Source organism: Trachinotus anak, unplaced genomic scaffold (assembly GCF_046630095.1).
Source record: "Trachinotus anak isolate AG129_WGS33_773 ecotype Australia unplaced genomic scaffold, CSIRO_AGI_Tana_v1 ptg000016l, whole genome shotgun sequence".
NCBI lineage: Eukaryota > Metazoa > Chordata > Actinopteri > Carangiformes > Carangidae > Trachinotus > Trachinotus anak.
The window spans coordinates 11,784,206-11,798,269 of NW_027273867.1; the positions used below are offsets into that span (position 1 = coordinate 11,784,206).

The 14,064-nt window shown below is 43.0% G+C and overlaps 1 protein-coding gene across 1 annotated transcript; it reads left to right on the top strand.

Annotated features, from left to right (window-relative positions):
* Positions 1-955: 955 nt before the first annotated feature.
* On the top strand, positions 956-14,053 carry LOC139634600 (serine/threonine-protein phosphatase 6 regulatory ankyrin repeat subunit A). The gene is made up of 29 exons (XM_071501162.1): positions 956-1,659; positions 3,617-3,700; positions 4,484-4,562; positions 5,666-5,736; positions 6,167-6,367; positions 6,443-6,530; positions 6,652-6,794; positions 7,004-7,111; positions 7,194-7,298; positions 7,834-7,912; positions 8,088-8,202; positions 8,433-8,515; positions 8,597-8,660; positions 8,830-8,898; positions 9,032-9,172; positions 9,296-9,407; positions 9,486-9,512; positions 9,880-9,954; positions 10,086-10,287; positions 10,397-10,484; positions 10,645-10,762; positions 10,873-11,092; positions 11,221-11,308; positions 11,393-11,476; positions 11,565-11,713; positions 11,803-11,885; positions 12,332-12,414; positions 12,535-12,626; positions 12,726-14,053. The coding sequence occupies exons 1-29, from the start codon at positions 1,504-1,506 to the stop codon at positions 13,016-13,018; spliced, it is 3,300 nt and encodes a 1,099-aa protein (XP_071357263.1). The 5' UTR covers positions 956-1,503; the 3' UTR covers positions 13,019-14,053.
* Positions 14,054-14,064: the final 11 nt, after the last annotated feature.

Consider the following 14,064-nt stretch of genomic DNA (forward strand, 5'->3'; position numbering starts at 1 on the left):
TCTGGCAAAGCCAGTTTGTTCCAGTTTTATAATGAGGAGAAGAGGACTTTTGAAGCTTTGCCACCAATACACTACAGGAGATATTAGAATACACGCACACTGATCTGGTATCCATTTTCATTCTCTCACATTTAGAAGAGAAAGCCACTTCTGTTTTAACACTGGCTTTTATGAAGATGCAGACTACTAAAATATTGTTTAGCAAATTCTAAAAACAACACAACATTTAAGGGCATGCAGTTTTGTTTGCACCATGCTATGTGGGTTACAGTGTTTGAGATTATCTCAAGCTTGGCCATTAAAGGGGACCTCCAGAGCTTCATTGAGAGGATTGGCCCTTAATCCATAAAACAAGGATCAGAAAGTCATGATACAGTCGTAAATATGCAGACCTTCAGGAAGTGTTGAATCTTTCAACATGCAACATGGCGCTGGTATGTAGAGGGTGTTCAATAATTAGTAGTGCTGCGCCTCATTCTCTACTGTAAAACCACCATTCCGCTTCTACGTTTCTTCTTGTTACACTTTAATCAGTATTAGCACACTCTTACCCCTGTACTCAGGGGACTTGTGGATTGGCACTATCCAAAAAGGGACTTAATAACATTTAGGCATCAAAGTAGGACCGTAACTGTCCTTTTTTTTGTATTGACCTCTCCCCTCTCTTTGTCTGTCTCTTTAAATACTGTATTTTTGGATAAATATATATCTTGGCTAACTTTCCCTAACCAATTGACACCCATTGCTTTCCTCTGCCCTCTCTTTGTCCTTTGCTCCATTCATCTTCAGTCTTCTTTGTGTGTTGTAGTGCTCTAGGTACCTGCCTACAATTACACTCCCCCTTCCCTCTCTCTCTCTCTCTCTCTCTCTGTCTGTTTGTCTGTCTCTCTCTCTCTCTCTCTAGATCTCCCTCCCCTCCCCCTCCTCTCCCTCTTCTTTTGAAAGAGCTGGCTTCAGCAGTCTGCCTGAAACGACCGATGCATACCCACACATACACTGGGTGCTACGGCCCCCGTCCACGCTAATCACAGGGTCTGTGTGTGTGCGTTTGTGTCCAACGTGTGTGTATGTGTGTGTTCCTGGCTGCAGCACAGCAGTGAGGATATGTAGCTTCCTGTGTGCTGCTGCTAGGCAGCCCAAGCTCATTCTGCCGCATGCCGCTTACCGCCACCATTACGCAGAGGAATTCCCTGCTGTCTCCGCTGCTGCTGCTGCTGCTGCTGCTCACAGACAGTGCGAGTGTGGGTTAAAGAGAGGAGAGAGGAGACATGCAGCAAAGCAACACTGACAGATAGAGGACAGAGCTGGATTTCACATTGGATTTTACATGAAGATGTGCAGTGTTTGTTTACGAGGAAATTACTCTGTTGATGGGATTTATTGCTGACCCTTGTTCTCCTGAATTGTGCACATATGTAAGAAGGAACACTGTGTATTTGTGTGTGAGTGTGAGAGAGAGAGTGTGTGAGTGATTGTGTTGGTTTGTGTGAGTGTTTGTTACTGATGCGGTCAGAGAGAGCTAGCCGTGTGTGTATCGTGGTGCTGGAGGAGGTGGAGGAGGATGAATCCTCTTCTTCACCCCCACCTCCTCGGCCCAAATCATCTCCAGACCGCAGATCCCATCATGCCTCTCAAAAGGCTGCTGCTCAGGAGGACAAGGTGAGATGGGCTCTTATGTTTGGTTCTCTATTGTTTCTTGAATTTTGTTTCAGCAAAGATTTTGCGTTTATGGTTTTATTACAGTTTCTGTGTAAACGACAACATTCACTGGGATTTTAAACAGGCCACTGCACTTCTCATACCTGTTCTGAAGTTTAAACCTATGATGAAATACATAGTTACGTGTCCCAGTGCATGAAAATACAATGCACTGCCAACACATGTCCCCCAGTGCTAAATATAGCACCAGTATAATCACCAATATAGCACTGCCACAAGAGATGACTGTTGGTTTGTATAGATTATCAGCAAAGCCAAGGCCTTTGTAGTCTCTAGTGTTGGCTTGATAAAGGGTAAGCCTACCATGAAACATGGTAATAACTCATTTCATTCCATGAAGGCTGCTCTTTGAAGTGCACTGAGAAGGGGGAAAGTCAGGGAAGATGTGCTGGCTCTAATGACAGGGTTTGTGCTCTTAGTCTGTGTCTACCTTCTCCGATCTTTGACATAGTGTCAGTGTTTATCAGTGTAATAGGAATGAGACAGATGCCGACATGCCTTAGAGCCCCACTTATTTTTAGTGGGGATGAAATGAGAGAGGGATGAGGAGAGAGAAGCTGAGTGTAACTAGCAGGTTCACATCATAGTGCTTATATAGTACTGAATGGCATAACTTCAGTCTTACTTTACCTTGGCAGCCCGTGCGGTGTAAAAGGGTGAATATGTGAAAAAGTCTGTCAGTGAGACAGACACTATTTTAGTGGACATCATATGCTTGGTATATTGCAAAATAGTGAATGGTAATTAGGATCTCCCCTAAATCTGCATCATCATGTCAGCATTTGTTTAGTTTGTCAGTGCATTCTCAAAAATGATGCAGTACAAAGATGCTGCTTACAGTAAATTGTATATGATCAATATTGCTCCCATCCTTAAATTAAAAAACACATTGAAATAAGGAAACGGTTAGCTATAAATATAAGGTAATAGAGTAGAGAGACAGTAGTGTCATTATAAACAGAAAAAAAATCAGTCGCTAAGTTGGTAAGTGATCATTTATAATGATGGTCACAGTAACTAGCAAATCATGGTAGTGCAGTTCATATATATTATTATCCCAAATATCAGCCATGTAACAAAATATTTACACACATCAAGATCTCTTTATCCAAGATAAAATTTAAGTCACAAAGACAAAAAAAAACAAAAACAAATTGAGAACTGTAATTTGAACCCAATATGCAGAACTGAAACTGAAAAGGTGAAGAATTCCCTTAACCTTTAATTTGAATGGGCCCATGCTCTTCTCTCACACAACAATACCTCTGGAAGGTTTATGTTAACTGCTCAGCAACACTGCTTGCAAATCCCACTCAGTATCAGGCAGCACCATGTTCTCATGCCAGTTGTTTACAATAACATACACAAATGTATATGGATGAAACTAAAGTGGGAGATGGTAAAAGAGAAAGAAGGGAAATTTGACATGTCTTCTCAAGGACATACCTACCTTGTTTAAATTTTCCTAAGAAACAGTTGTTGAGAAGAGGAAATGCTTTTGTATTTATATATAACCTGACATTATCCATATCCAACTAGTCTTTTACATTGCTGTTTACATTCTTATCAAGTGACCTTGCACCATCAGCACAGCTTCAACCGCTCATATACAGACAGACACAAACATTTACGCACCGGTGTGTGCATTGCATGTGTGTGTTCATGTGTGTATGCTGCAGCTGCTTCCGTCATAAACAAATGCGTGATATACAGCCTTTTGTGACCTATGGCTTTCTCCCAGCTGAGGATTATAGTGTCTGTGTGTGAGACTCTCCCATTTGTAACTCTCATAACTCTCCCTGATAACACAGTTGTCAGCATAGAAAATTACTGCCTTGCAAATTAAGAATGTAGTAGTGTGATTAAACATTTACTGTCTTTTTTTCCGTCTCTATAGCCGTCTCTGTTAAGAGCTATCTTCAATGTGGACCCAGATGAAGTTCGCTCCCTCATATTCAAGAAAGAGGATGTCAACATTCAGGTAAGTCACATTTTTGTGACTTACACACACACACACACACAAACACACACACACACAAACACACACACACACACACACACCCCGGGACGTATAAACAACACCAATGAGAGCAGCAGTCAGCCAGCAGGCTACAGTTGATCTGGGTAGCTATCGATCAATTGACTGACTGAGAGTGCTTTCTGGAAGCTTCTTACCTTCCCCATTTTATATAATGTCAACCAGGACAGGATACAATGGTTTAAGGACACAACCCACACATGATATCACTTCTTTTTTTCCCCACCACTTTCTCTCTCTGTTTCTAGTCTTTCTGGATATATGTCCTCAGTTTACATCCTATTGTTTTTTATTCTTTCTTTTATTGTGCTGCTGTCTTTCTGTGGGTCTGTAGTGCTGGGGTCATCACACTGAGTCTTCCTGGAGTCAGCAACACTGGCCCAGGCCTATTGCACTCACATGACATTTGTTTATAGCCCCACTCTGCTGATTGCTCTCTACTGCACTGGAAGAGAGAGAGGTGGGGGTGCGGTAGCAGGGTGCAGTGGAGTGATGGAGGAAAGTAAAGAATACAACTGAACAGATGATGGACATTCTTCCCCTTGTGATTCTAGTCTCATGTTTCTTGTGGTCTGCAATAGTGTGAGGTCTATGGATTTTGTTTGGGGCATGTGATGTATGCTTTCACCCATTCATGGTGTGTGTTTGTGTGTCAAGGCCCATGTTTATATAAAAAGGAGAAACAAGTTTATTTAGTGTTTTCTTTGGTTTGGGGTCTCCTGTCAGGACAATGAGAAGCGGACGCCTCTACATGCCGCCGCCTACCTGGGAGACGCTGAGATCATTGAGCTGCTCATCCTCTCAGGTAGCTTCAATCTATTCTATTCAATCTGTTCAGCCATCCATTCGATTTCATCTCCACCTAATATCTGTCCACCTCCAGCATCAGTCCTACTTGAAAGCTTACTCATGCATACGTTTATCTAGCGTGTGTGTTTTATCTGTGCCTCCACATTACCTCTCCTAAACTTGTTTATGTTTATTAATTCCTCTGTGCATTTAAACATTTATTTATGTTTTTTGTTTGCAATTAATTTATTATAGTCCTGAGTCTGAGTCTTAAAATCCCTTTTTTATATCAAATTTGAGTAAGAATATCTTGAAATAATGTCATTTTTCCATTTTGCTGTTTCCAAAGCAAAGCAGTTGGTGTTTCAAGAAATTTTTTGAAACAAGAAAACTAAATTGTAAACAGGATAATTACCTATTTTTTTGAGCATTGAAGTAGCAAAGCAGATTTATTAAATTTCTTCACATGTGTGGTATCAGTTTATCCTCTTCCCATCCAGCTTTGTGCTTTTGCTAAACTCTTCAAAGCCACTGCCCGCTCTTTATCTCTCATCCTCACGTTATTCCCTCAGTAGTTTCCATGCTCGTGTGTCTGCTCACTGCTCTCTAGGTCACTGGTGACATCTCTTGTGATTTATCAATCATCTGATAGGGCCTGTGGTGGCTTGGCTTACTGTAAAGTTAGCTGAGCACGTCAGGAGGTGGAGCCGACTCTGTCATAACACAAGAGTAGAGTGTGTGTGTGTGTGTGTGTGTGTGTGTGTGTGTGTGTGTGTGTGTGTGTGTGTGTGTGTGTGTCTTCAATAACTTGAAGAGCTAGCAACAGGTGCAGCTTCGGGACTATTTTAACCCCCTAGCTGTGCCAAAGAGGCTCATGGGAGATTTATATCTTCCAGGCAGTATTGGCTCACAAGAACCCCTTTCCATAAGCCATGTTAAAAAGTTTTTAAACCTTTAGGTTGTTGTTTTACTCTTCACACTCATTTAGGTATCTTGGGCCTTCAGTGTATCTTTCAGTGATCAGGTATTTTTCCAGATTTTCAACATGTCTGCCACTGTTGACATCTCTCTGACATCTCCCCCTGTTTCTCTCTCGCACACACTCTCCTCTCATCCAAGGAGCCCGAGTTAACGCCAAAGACAACAAGTGGTTGACTCCTCTTCACCGAGCTGTCGCCTCTTGTAGTGAGGTAACACATTACACAAACACACACACTAATATGTACCCTGGTCACTCTCTCTGCAATCCTGTAACTCTCTTCTTCTCTGTCACAACTGATGAAATGCTCTGAGTCTCACAATTAAGTAGGAGAAAATTATTGTTGGTGTGATAAGTTTTACAGATTTAAACAATCTGGACTTAAAAGGGCAAATGGATGTAACTAGTGTGTTGGTGTTCAATAAGACTTCAAAATGTGTTTACCTCCTCTGGGCAACATGCCCACACTAACACAGCCCCTTGCATTGCTATTCTTAGGGGGGTTTCATGCGAAAGATTTTTAAAACCTCCCACGCACAACCACCTGCACACACTGGCCTATAATTCGTCAGAACACTGAGGCATATCAGAAAATAGACCCTCTGTCTGCATAGTCTGACCCAGGCTTCCTCTCCCTCCAGGATGCAGTGGCAGTGTTGCTGAAGCATAGTGCAGATGTTAATGCTCGGGACAAGAACTGGCAGACGCCACTTCATGTAGCAGCTAGCAACAAGGCTGTACGCTGCGCCGAGGCTTTGGTGCCGTTACTAAGCAACGTCAATGTGTCCGACCGGGCGGGACGCACTGCCCTGCACCACGCTGCCTTCAGTGGGCATGTAGAGGTTGGTTTCATTTTCTCATTTACACACACTCACAAACATACACCAGCACATATTTAAATTGATTTTGTGTGTCAGATGGTGAAGTTGCTGCTGTCCAGAGGAGCCAACCTTAATGCATTTGACAAGAAGGACAGGAGAGCCATCCACTGGGCAGCCTACATGGGTAAGACTGCAGTAATATGGGTTTCTAGTTGTCAGTTCAATGAATCGGACAGGGTGGAATGCACTGGACTCTCTCAACTGAGTTGAACTTGTCTCATCTCATTATCTCTCCTCTGCTTCAGGTCACCTAGAGGTGGTGAAGTTATTGGTAGCCAGTGGAGCTGAGGTCGACTGTAAGGACAAGAAGGCCTACACCCCGCTCCATGCAGCAGCTTCCAGTGGCATGAGCAGCACAGTGCATTACCTGCTGAGCCTGGGGGTCCATGTCAGTACACATACACTAGCATTGTTCTTGATATGTATATAATAAATCTTTAACTATAAATATATAAGCTATTTTATATGACAGAATAGTAAGATGATGATATTATATTCCTGAGTCAAAAAATTGTAAAAAAATAAAATAAAATAGATTGCAACTTACACCATGTTCCTGAAAAAACATACTTCAACATAGATTCTCTCTTACCATAGGTGAATGAGGTGAATGCCTATGGCAACACCCCACTCCATTTGGCCTGTTACAATGGACAGGATGTGGTGGTCAGTGAGCTCATCGAGGCGGGGGCTAATGTCAACCAGGTGTGTGGGCATCTTTCCTTGCAAGACAGAACATTTGTTTTCACTGTTTGTTTAATTGTATTAATTTTGTACCTTGCTTCAGGTGAATGAGAGAGGGTTTTCTGCTCTCCACTTTGCCTCCTCATCACGCCAGGGGGCGCTGTGCCAGGAGCTGCTATTAGCCCACGGAGCTTACATCAACATGCGGGTGTGTGCATATGCAGATAATCCTTCACACAAACACTGAAACACAGACGTTTAGCTGAGAAACAGTGTTTACTTTATATTGATACAGCTGAAGTGAGTGTATATACATCACCTGTATATATGTTCAAAAGAAGACATTTTAACATAATGATGAAGAGTCTGTGTCCTCAGCTCTTAGCAGTGCAGTGTGTATGCTGCTCTGTGTGTGTGTTTAGAAAGTGGAAATGACAGTGTTGTTAACACTTTGGTAGCAGTGATGGAAACTGATATTTGGTCCCCACAGCCTCAAGATGTAAGGCCATATGGAAGATGGAGAGGGAAGGGGTGGCTCCCTGAGGCTGCAAGCTGCTCAGGGAGTGTGAGTGTGTGTGTGTGTGTGTGTGTGTGTGTGTGTGTGGTCCACAAGCGGTTCGAGATGGCTTCTGTTCATTCTAAGGTTTTTAGACTCACAGTTCAGTCTCCTGCAACACCGGCTTTAATCAGAAAATCATCCTCATCTTCTTTGTCTGTGCTTGTCTCTCCCTTTTTCTGTCCAGAGTAAGGATGGTAAGTCTCCCCTCCACATGGCAGCCACCCATGGAAGGTTCTCCTGCTCTCAGGCCCTCATTCAGAATGGTGAGAACCCCTACAGTGTGCTGCCGGCTTCATGCCTGAATTCAAATTGATTTGCATGTCTCTAAACATAGTACATACTGTATGTTGCACAATATGCAAAATTATCTGAATTCATTTTGTTTTGCTGATTGTTTTCTGTTGTTTTAATGTAAATTATTTATATATGTGTGTCTAGGAGCTGAGATTGATTGTGAGGACAAGAGCAGAAACACTGCCCTTCACATCGCTGCCCGCTACGGCCATGAGCTCATCATCACAGCACTCATCAAACATGGAGCCAGCGCCGCCAAGTTAGTAACAACTCACATTCAATCATCTGTCTATCTTCTTGCTGAATCGAATCTGTGCTTTGGTAATAAGATGCAGAAATAAAAAAGGAACAATTTGATGAATAGAGACATTTAAACTTTCTTTCAACCTCTTTTTTGTTTTCTTTCTGTCATCAAAATCCACCTACACTCTCACACCTTATCCTTCGTGTCCTGTAATGACTTGTCTACTATGCCTTTTATCTTTTCAGGAGAGGCATTCATGGGATGTTCCCTCTACACCTGGCAGCTCTCAGTGGCTTCTCAGATTGCTGCAGGAAGCTGCTGTCCTCAGGTACATTCACGCTGACACCATTCTTGCCATTGAGATCACCTAGTTGACATCCAAATTGATGCTGATTGCATATTTGTTCAGGGTTTGACATAGACACCCCTGATGACTTTGGAAGGACCTGTCTACATGCTGCTGCAGCTGGAGGGTGAGTCATTATTCTTGCCTACTGCCTTCATATTGTTTAATTTCTTTACATGCCTTATTCAACAGCATTCACAAACAGAGAGCTCATATTCTCATTCTATCTATGCTCTTAATTATGATTCATTGGTATGTGAACAAAACATCACTGTTATAGCTGTCTCTCCAACCAGGAACCTGGAGTGTCTGAACCTGCTATTAAATATAGGAGCAGACTTTAACAGAAAAGACAACTTTGGAAGGTGAGCCTAGCTTGTAGTTTAATTCTAGGACTGCTGGGAATGGAAATAAAATAATTGTTAAAGACACTGTTAAATATTTGAGAGCATGATCTCCTCACTGGGATAAATAATGTTGGTTCTCTGACCATCCCAGGACTCCATTACACTATGCATCAGCCAACTGTAACTACCAGTGTGTGTTTGCCTTGGTGGGATCCGGGGCAAGCATTAATGAGCTGGACCAGAGAGGCTGCAGCCCCCTGCACTATGCTGCTGCTGCTGACACTGATGGGAAGTAAGTTCTTCTTCTTGTTTACTTTATGCAATTTATAATTAAGCATCAAAGAGTCCTCCATATCAGATGAAGGCTTTGGTTTAGAAAAAAAAAACCGATTCTCTTCTCTTCTGTCTTTGTCAGGTGTGTGGAGTATCTGTTGAGGAATGATGCTGATCCATCAGTGAGAGATAAACAGGGTTACTGCGCTGTGCATTATGCCTCAGCCTATGGGCGCACACTCTGCCTGGAATTGGTGTGTACAGCTACTTACTCACAAGTATACTAGTATACTTGTTATAGTATCCTGAACAATCTTTTGTCTTTCTTTCAGATGGCGAGTGAGACACCTCTTGATGTGGTAAGAAAGAAAATTCATTCACCCACTGTTAGACAATGAGTCCTACACTGATTCTTTGTAAGTAGCTCCCTCTGTTGGGCAAATGGAGCTACTGTGAAACTTCTTCTGTCTTGTTATTGATTGGATAACAATTGGCAAGTCAAGGTTGTGTGCGTTTCAGTAAGAAAAATACTTCAACTTAAACTCCTTGTGGCACACACATTTGCACATCTCCTGTGCGGCTGCATCCTCTTGTTTTTCAGTAAATTTGTAGCACATCCATCATTGTGACCACACCTTCATTTCTGAGGAGCTCTAATGAGGCAGTGACTTGCCATGCAAACCTGGATCTGAAATGAGTAATATGTGAACCATCTCTCTGTTTCAGTTAATGGAGACATCAGGACCAGACATCCTGAGTGACTCAGAGAGCCAAGCCCCTGTCAGTCCACTGCATCTGGCGGTCAGTTCAAGGATTTGTCCATGTGTTTCTCTCACACTCGAGGATTTCACTCTGTCCATCTTTGACGAGGTACATTCCCATTGCTTTTAGATAAAGCGAGTGTGTGTTGATGTCTGTGTCCATTCATTCAGGCGTACCATGGACACTGTGGAGCATTAGAGGCCCTCTTGTCATCCCTGCTGGATGTGGATGTTCGCAGCCCAGAGGGCCGGACCCCCCTTAGCCTGGCCTGCTCCAGGGGTCATCAGGAGTGTGTTTCCCTGCTGCTTCACCATGGAGCCTCACCAATGAACCATGACTACACACACAAAAAGACAGCCATACATGCTGCAGGTATACATAAAAGCAGTTACACACGCAAACATATACAAGTGCAGAAATCTGTTTTGGATGAAGCAGCATCACATGACATGAATGAGGTTTATTTTCTGGCTTGCCGCAGCTATGAATGGCCACCCAGAGTGCCTGCGCCTGCTTATGAGCAGCAACGACCAACACATAAATGTGGATGTACAAGACACCAACGGACAGTGAGTGTGTATGTGTGTGCATAGATGAAACGGCTTAGGAATGAGGCTTTCATTGAGTTAATTATGTTACTGTTTTGTTTGAGTTGAATACTTTAACTAGTTTCACCTGAACACAAAATAAAAAAAGCTGTTTTATGTCATATTTCCACACTGTATAAAGGACTCCGCTGATGTTGGCAGTGCTGAACGGACACACAGAGTGTGTGTACTCTCTGCTCAGTCAAGGAGCCAGTGTAGAGAATCAGGACCGCTGGGGGAGGACTGCACTGCACCGAGGGGTGAGACAGTCTCACACACACCTACTAACATTAGAACTTTTTTTAAAGATAATATTTTATTATATTTATTTATAATTTCTGACATTTTTCACTTTTTCATTTTCACACAGGCAGTGACAGGCCAGGAAGAGTGTGTGGAGGCCCTCCTCCAGCGGGGGGCCAGTGTATGTGTGAGGGACATCTGGGGACGCTCCCCTCTTCACCTGGCATCGGCTTGCGGCCGTGTGGGTGCCCTGGGTGCCCTGCTGCAGACCACCAGCGCCTCACACATTGACACACACCTCACTGACAACCATGGCTACACACCACTGCACTGGGCCTGCTACAATGGTACTGGGACATAGCAGGGAACACTTGAGAGACCTGCCAACCTCTGTGCTCTCTATGAGGTCACAGCAAAGTAGTATTAACATCTGTTTCTCCCTTTCAACCTCTGTCATCTTTCTCTGTCCCTCTAGGATATGATGCGTGTGTGGAGGTGTTGTTAGACCAAGAGGTGTTCAGGAAGATTAAAGGCAACTCATTCAGTCCCCTGCACTGTGCTGTGTAAGACCATGTCCGTACCATTACGTTTTCATTTTGATGGATATTGGTCTGAGGGTGCGTGACAGTGTGCATTGTGTGTTACAGTATGAACGATAACGAGGGAGTGGCTGAGATGTTAATTGACTCCCTGGGTACGACTATCGTCAACCTCACTGACTCTAAGGGCAGGTAAGAGATGCAGATTACATCATGTTTCTATAAACAGGGTGAGTACAAGGTCTGTTAGCATAATGTTACTGTATTTGTGTTAATACAGGACCCCCCTTCACGCCGCAGCTTTTTCCGACCACGTAGAGTGTGTTTCCCTTCTTCTGAGCCATGGAGCTCAGGCAAACGTAGTCGACACACACACGCACAGGACGCCGCTAATGATGGCAGCTCTAAATGGACAGACCAATGCTGTGGGTCAGTACAGTAACTGACACATAGATATTCTGTTGGACACTGGTTTCCAAACTTCTGACGTTGTAATCTTCTCCATTCTTGTGTTACAGAGATGTTGGTGAGCAGCGCTAAAGCAGACTTGGCACTCCAGGATAGAAACAGGGACACAGCATTACATCTGGCTTGCAGCAAGGTAACAACCATTCACAGAGACGGGAAATTTTTTTTTGCACTGGCCATGGTCAAGGATATTAATATGTCACCAGATACATATCTCTGGATCTCTGACCAAAGAGAAGAAAAAGTAATTACTTATTCAGTATTAAAAATCATCTGAATGGTGGAAAGGTTAATTACACATCAAAATAATATTGGCTTGTTATTGTAAATGTCACAATGTTGGAATAAGAAAACAGGTACCACAGGTTCATATGTGAGAAATATACAACAGAAATGACAAATTAGAGACTTAATACACAATATAAAAGTGGATTTTTTTTCTTCCTTATCAATGCATAGATCATAGATCTAATCTGAAAATAGTTACAATGGCACCAACTGTACTTTCACATTTTGCAAGACATTTATGATTATACTTACTTTGATTTTTAACTATCCCCCACTGTCTGTTCCTCTCAGGGTCATGAGACGAGTGCCTTGTTGATTCTGGAGAAGATCAGCGACAGGAACCTTATCAACTGCACCAATGCAGGTCTCCAGACGTACGTAGTACTCCCAGGGTGCAGGCACATGCTCAGCTGTGCAGTGGGATAACCCACTAAGTTCACACTGGCTCCGTTTTAACAGTGTATCTCTACTCTACACTCTCTACCCTCCTGCAGGCCCCTGCATGTAGCAGCCAGGAAGGGTTTGACAGTGGTGGTCCAGGAGCTGCTGGGGAAAGGAGCCAGTGTGTTAGCAGTGGATGAGAATGGTCAGTTGTCATGTTCATGGTTCAGCACTCACTATTCACACATGTAGTTTTAGAGTGAAATTGTAACTTTTCTTTCCTCCTTGCTTCTATTATTCCTAGGTTACACTCCAGCTTTGGCCTGCGCCCCCAACCGTGATGTAGCCGACTGCCTGGCCCTCATCCTCAACTCCATGATGCCCACCTCCCCCATGGTCACCATAGCAGCTTTACCTGCACTTTCTCTCACTCAAACAGTCATCAACCACCATCCCACCTCCAACCACATCTCCAAAGGTGTGGCCTTTGATACCCCACCCCCTCTGAGGCCTGACCACGCCTCCTACTGCAGGCCAGAACGCCCGCTGTCGTCTGCAGACGATGAACTGAATGACTCAGATTCAGAGACATACTGAGAACTATTGGACAGAGCCCCACAGTTCTGGTAGACTAAATAGCCACTCAGGAGCCTTAATAGTTCACTGACAAGGGTCAAAAGTGGGAAGAGGGAGAAAATAGAGCCCTATTATTTTTAGGTAAGCCTCTTCAAATGTAATAATAATTGTTCTAAATCAGATTTCCTTAAGGTGCATACCCATGGGATGGAGAAAAATGTACTAAAGTATAGAATAAGGTGAATGCACACTACATTTCTCTCAGACAGCATCACTGTATGGTCAGTACCATGGTCAGTGTCTTCTAAATTTAAAGCAATGCTATTTTTCTTTTTTAATGCAGCTCCTTCTCTTTGTTGATACTTCCTGGAGTGGTTTTAAGCCTTTTCACAGTTTTTCCTTCAACTATAACCAGAGGAGCATCTACTGAAGAAAAGCTCAGAGGACAGCTGATTTTTTTCCTTGATTATCTTAAGAAAGAAAATGGAGGGACAATCTTATGGGACCATTGATGAGATGTTGTCCCTCCTGCACTTCTGAGTTTTAACTCAGAGTTTTTCTTCAAGCTGTTGTGGCAGACACTGAAGGCTTTCTCTCATGCACATTGGTAATGCTGCGTCATTGATTTTGAACCACTTTTTGATTCCTAGCAGAGGAAGTCATTTTTTGAATCCTATGAATTTATTCAGAGTGGAGGCTGAATCCTTGGGAGCGGATTCTGACAGCAGGTGGATGTAAGACCAACACACTGTATAATTGGTCCAGAAGTCAGATTATTGACAGTGCGAAGCAGCACCCCAAGGAACTTTTAACTTGCAATGCTGTAAACTACTTAATGTCTGTGTACTGTACTGGAGACAGGAGAAAGTGGCTGACACTGTGCATATGTATGTAAGAGATAATGTGTGTGTGTGTTTGTGTGGGTGAAAGAGAAAAAGAGAAATTAATAAATATTGCCTTTTTAGGAACAAGCAACTTTCAGGCAGAGGATGAACACTAATTGGTGCAATGTTTGTAAAGGTAAAGTAACAAATGAATAAAGATATTTGTCTTTGATTTATTGCAGT